The sequence below is a fragment of the Octodon degus genome, unplaced genomic scaffold (genome assembly GCF_000260255.1).
Source record: "Octodon degus isolate 3935 unplaced genomic scaffold, OctDeg1.0 scaffold00080, whole genome shotgun sequence".
Lineage (NCBI taxonomy): Eukaryota > Metazoa > Chordata > Mammalia > Rodentia > Octodontidae > Octodon > Octodon degus.
Window position 1 is genome coordinate 10,946,173 of NW_004524656.1, and position 6,186 is coordinate 10,952,358.

At 37.5% G+C, this 6,186-nt stretch overlaps 1 protein-coding gene across 1 annotated transcript in view; it reads left to right on the forward strand.

Moving 5' to 3' along the window:
- The window catches only part of LOC101580243 (NXPE family member 1), a 20,994-nt gene extending 15,028 nt beyond the window's left edge, over positions 1-5,966 (forward strand). The window contains exons 3-5 of the mRNA XM_004636493.2: positions 1,674-1,735; positions 2,988-3,200; positions 5,431-5,966. Coding sequence (XP_004636550.1) covers positions 1,674-1,735; positions 2,988-3,200; positions 5,431-5,966 — 811 coding nt within the window. The remainder of the gene's footprint in view (positions 1-1,673; positions 1,736-2,987; positions 3,201-5,430) is intronic.
- The last annotated feature ends 220 nt before the right edge of the window (positions 5,967-6,186 follow it).

Here is a 6,186-nt window from a genome sequence, read left to right on the forward strand (position 1 = left end):
TAGGATTGTCCTGCTACAATGCTGTATATGGTTAAATTTCTAAATTTCTGTGTAAAAATATATAATTGTTTATTCCTATTTTAATTTTTTTTTCTTCATATTCTATAGGGATTTAAAGTTTAACATTTCAATACTTAATGGAAAACACCTGTTCCATGTTATGCCTAAGATGTTTGATATTCATACAGGGAGGTTAAGCTCAACTGCCTATGTTATAGGGTAATATCATTAAGCTTCTCTTCTAGAGGGTTAACAACCTAAGTTTGCAGAACAAAAATTAGAGAAAAAGAAGGGCTACAAGGACAGACAACATTTTGGCCCTAGCCTTTCAAGGTCAACGAGGACTCAGGACATAGAAGAACCTGTACTATAACATCCTGTAACTCAGTTGTGTCCCAAATTTTCTAACCAAGGAGATTATGGGGCCACAGAGGAAAGTGATCGACGATGTAGAGTGTACCTAAGGAGATTCACATGGGGAGAAAACATTCTCTCAGGCTTTCACAGAGCAAATTAAATGGTCATGATTCATCCACATGGCTGACACTCACAAAGGATCTACAAACTGTGGTACAGGGTTTCAGGGTAAATCCTGAGGGGATTTGACTGACCTTGGCAGATACAAAAGTTACATTTTTTGTTATATAGGTCTTGCTTTATCTTAGTCTTAACCTTCCAGCAGAAAAGTATAAAAATGAGGTATAAAAAGTAAAGCTAAATTAATATGCTGAGCTGTAAAAGGCTCAAGTCAACAACTTCTGACATTGCCAGTCCTATAGATAACCCACTACTATTATGGACTACTGGACTATATTGGACTATTTGGCTGAATTCACGCACCTACAATATTTAAATGACAATGGAATACTCATCTCTGACAAAACTAAACAAAAAAAGTGGATACAAATGAAGGACCATTCTATATCTGTATATACAAAACAGTTAGGACAGATATACAGCTACTTTCCCTTAATTCAGTTAGAAGAAAGATTTGTACTAATAGTGTTTGGACAGGATATCATGTCTGTATCTTGTACTATGAATAACCACTACCAAAACAACAATATGCAATGTATTTATTATTGAAACTGTCCTACTAATTGGTTTTAAAACTGTCTCATTGCTATTTTTCTCATTAAATTTTTTTAAAAAGCAAATAATCAAACTGAGCATGACCTATAGAAAGAACATTTGAAATATTAGTAAAGGATATGAGATTACATTTTTACAAATAGAAGAAAACATGCTGTTTCAAATTGGGATGTCCTAATATTTAAAAGATGTGGGTTTTATCTAGATTAGTTTCTTATTGCTTCTGTAAAAAAGCAGCTTAAAACAAGAAATATGTGCAACCATATTTTGTCACTCAGGAAGTGGATGTCAACCTCACTGAGCTACAGCTGAAGATAGCAGAACTATGTTCCTTTTTAGAGGTTCTAGGAAAATATCCATTCATTAGCCTTTTCCAGCTTCTAAAGTTGACATTCCTTGTAGCCACATTCCTTGGTCTCCCAAAACACAAGTTATTCAAAACCTTTAAAAGAAAAAAATGGATCAAAATAATGAAACATTTTTTTTCAGAGTTAAGAGTGGTTTAACCAATCTAAACCAGTGCAGCATTCTTCCTCTGACACCTCAAAAACTTTAGACTGACTTCTTTTTGTTTTTTGAAGGTCCAACGTAGGGCTTGAAATGATGAAGAACTTTCCTTCCATCCAAGTCTTACCCTGTAACAGTAAGTCTAACATGCCTGGTGTGCATCTGCAACTTATTCATTTAAAGGCGTATTTGTCCTGCACTGGCCGCTTTGTTCTGATCTCTTATTTCCTATCAACCACCTTAGGTGTTTTTTGTTGTTGATGTTTGGGGTTTTTTTAGTCTTTATTTATTTATGTATTTGGTACAGGGTCTCACTACACAGCTCAGACTCATAGTGATCCTCCTATCTCAGCTTCCCCAGCACTGGAATTACAGGTGCATACAACCATGCCCGGTTTTGGTGGCCAGCTCGGTACACCCAGGATTCTTGGGCCAGCATGGAATGCTGTACTAGGGAATTGAACTAAGGTCACTGTGCTTGCCTAGCAGGTGCTTAGACTGCCAAAGTATCTCCCTGTCCTTGTTTGTTGTTGTTGTTGTTGTTATGTTGTTGTTTTTGGCATCAATATTAAATTGTATTTTTTAAATTTTATTTTATTTTGAAGAGTAAAAACAGAAGCAAAAACAAATAGAAAAAAAGACAGAAACAGGGTAATATACAATGCATTATTTCCCCAATCTTGCATAACTATATCTGTTAATCCAAGCAACAGATTTGATGATAAAAATAAATATAACCATCATTGCTAATTAGCTATTCCTGTTTTGAAAATCTGTAACATATGCATTGTTTTTTAGTACTGGGAATTGAACCCACAGTTCTTTGCCCTGAGATATATCTACTTTTTTTTATTTTTTACTTTGAGAGAAGATTTTACTAAATTGATAATTTGCTCCAGTTAGGCTCAAACTTTCACTCCTTCTAGTTCAGTCTTAAAGTTCTTAGCTTTCAGGTTTGGGCCCCCACACCTGGTTCTGTTTGAAGCTTTTGAAAGGTACATACATTGGATTACATTTTTAATATAAAAATTAATGTTATTATTTTATTGGTGGAATTAAATAACTGAATAATGACAACATCGACTGGCAGACCACTAATGTTTATATTATATAAAAGAATCACTAGGATGACAATGAAAAACTAGAACATTGAGACTGACTTAGCCAGTGACCAGATTTGGGAGAAAATGAAAAGTACCAAGGGACTCAAAATGTCTCAGTAGAAGGAGCCAAGATGACTGAAAGCTGGTGATCAAAATAACACACTACAAAGGGATGAAGACATGGGACAGAAAGAGGAGAGAGATCCAGAGGGAAGGAAAAAGAAGCCTGTGTGTTGTTGATCTGAGGCCACTGAAACCATTCCTCACAAATATCTCTGTCACCAGAAAATGAAAAAGTAAAGGAGAAATGTCGAACCGGAATGCAGGTGCCCTTCCCCAGCGGTTACACTTTACAAGAAAGGTGGATCCCAACATTTTGCAGCCAGATTCAGTTCAACACAGCGATGATGAATAGCTGTCTGAAAGGAAAGCTCATTTATCTCCTGGGAGACTCCACGCTGCGGCAGTGGATCGAGTACTTACCCAAAGTTCTAAAAAGTATGTAACTATTTTATCTTGCTTTAAAAAATCCAGGATGATTTTAAAGTACTTTTAATGAGGTCTCTATTCCATCATTTGGGCTGTTTTGCTTTTCACTTCATTTAGCTTTCTGGTTTTGAATCATTTCACTTGAAATATGTTTTAATCCCTCTTTCATAAAAAATGCTGTTGCTCCTTATAAATTTCAATGAATAGATATTTCTCCAAAAACATATAAAAGTTCAACAAGCACAAAAAAAGATACTCCAAAGGCTGGGGAGAGATAGCTCAGCAGTCTAAACACCTGGCTGACAAGCCCACAGTCCAGAGTTTGATCCCTGGTACTGCGTGTATGCTGGCCCAAAAGCGGGCATGGTGGTGTGCATGACTGTAATCTCAGCACTGAGGAGGCTGAGACAGGAGGATTACTATGAGTCCAAACTGTGTGGTGAGACCCAGCACCAAATAAATAAATAAATGATTAAAAACTCCCATCTTGGCTAGATGTGGTGGACACATCTGCAATACTAGCACTTAGGAGGCTGGGGCAGGAGGATCACTGAGGCAGAAAGATCACAGAGGCAGTAGGATCACTGAGGCAGGAGTTTGAGGCCACCCTGGCTATACAGTGAAATCTTGTCTCAAAAAAGACATAGTTTCTTAGTGAAACCCATCTCACAGCAGAAATTGAGAAAGGCAGAGACCCTGGGTTCAATCTTCACTACTACAAGAACTAATACATAAGCCAAAATAAGAGCCAGCCAGATAGCTCAGTGGATTAAAGTGCCTGCAAGCAGGGGTAAGGACCAGGGGTTCAATCCCCACCCTAGGGCACACGTGATTGAGAATGGGCATGGTGGCACACGCCTGTAATCCCAGCTCTTGGGAGGCTATAAACAGACAGATCGTTATAAGTCCGGTCTAGTAGTGAAACCCTAAACACTCTGTGGACCCTTCCCTAAAATACAAAAAAAAATTACATGAGAACCACTTCATACCTACTGGCAAATCTATAACAAAGCAGAAAATAAATATTGATGAGAATGTGTACAAATTAGAGCCCTCAGACATTGCTGCTGGGAATATGAAATGCTGAAACTGCTGTTGACCACAGTTTAGATGTCCCTCAAGAAGTTAAACATAGAAGTACCACATGATACAACAATTTCAGTTATTATATACCTAAAAAATAAAAATCCAAATAGAGACTCAACTAGATACCTCTAAGTGAGAGACTAGAATAACTGAAGATGAAAACAATGTGTGTGGACATCAGCAAATGAATGAATAATCAAAATGTGGCACAGCACATGACAATATTATTCATCCCAAAATCCCTGGGACTAGGGATGTGACTTCAGCGCTGGAGCACTCGATTATCATGCATGAGACCTTGAAATGGAACCTGAGCCCCACAAAATAGATTAAAAACAGGAACAAAGTTCTGATACATGTTACAAAAATGAAAAAGCTTACAAATATACAATAATCCAGACACACAAGAATATACAGGATTCCAGGATATATACAGAATGGGTACATACATATAGACAAAATGTACAGTAGGTTAGCAGGGGCTAGGAAAGATGGGAAAATGAGAAATTACTGCTTAACACATACAGATTTTTAGTTAAGGGTGATGAAAAGTTTTGGAAATAATGCCGACAACTATACACATTGTGAACATACCACTCAATGACATGATTAAAATGGTTAAAATACCAAACTTATATTTATGTCATGATAAAAAGTTATGATTTTAAAAATATTCCAATGAAAACTTTGCACTTTAAAAAAAAATTTTTTTTAATCTTGTATTTCTTTGGTACAGGATCTCGCTAAGCAGCTCAGATTCAGTGATCTTCCTGTCTCAGGTTCCCAGGGCTGGGATTAGAGGTGTGTGCCACCACACCTGGTATTGGTGGCCAGCACGGCATGTGGTACTAGGTACCACAGCCAGGTCTTCATGCTTGCCAGGCAGGCGCGTAGACCATCAAGCTAGAAAACTTTGCACTGTGACTGATATATACATACATGATTGGGTAACCTACCCTAGAAAGCAGGATGCCCCTGAGGAAATATTCCAGGTGGGTACCATAAATGATAGGAGAGTCCTTAAAAATACTAATCATCACCTTGGAGTTATAGATGACAAAAATACTGTAAGTGGGAGGTGTCAATAAAATATTTTTTTCTGAAAATATTAATCATTGCATTGGAATTAAAGGCCTGTTTTTCCTTTTATCAGCATTGAAATCTTTTAATCTTCATGGAACTGGAAGTTTTCCGAAACGTTGGCTTCTGGACACCGAAAGACACATTCACATTCAATGGAAAAAACATAGCTACCCTTTCACCACAATTCATCTATATTCAGTGATAGACGATGGTTATATCCCTCTGGAGATCGACCGGGTACTAGGGGACCAAAACACAGTCATTGTTATTACATTTGGCCATCACTTCAGACCCTTCCCCATGGATGTTTTTATCCGTAGGGCTCTCAATATCCGAAAGGCCATTGAACGGCTGTTTCGAAGAAGCCCAGCAACTAAAGTGATCCTTAAGACAGAAAATGTCAGAGAAATGCCCCTAGCAACAGAGTGGTTTGATGACTTCCATGGGTACATTCAATATCTCATCATGAAGGACATTTTCAAAGATCTCAATGTGGGTCTCATTGATGCCTGGGACATGACCATTGCATACAATGCCAATTTTCTCCATCCACCAGATGTTGTGATTAGAAATCAGATTGACCTGTTTTTAAACTACATTTGCTAATGGTCAAGCAATAGCCATGACTCATGCACATGGCTGACATTGACAAAAGATCTGCAAACTGCAGTACAGGGTTATAGGATAAATCCTGAGGGGACTTGACTGACCTTGTCAGATACAAAAGCTACATTTCTTGTTTTATAAGTCTTGCTTTATCTTGGTCTTAACCATCCAGCAGAAAAGTATAAAAACGAGGTATAAAAAATAAAGCCATATTAATATG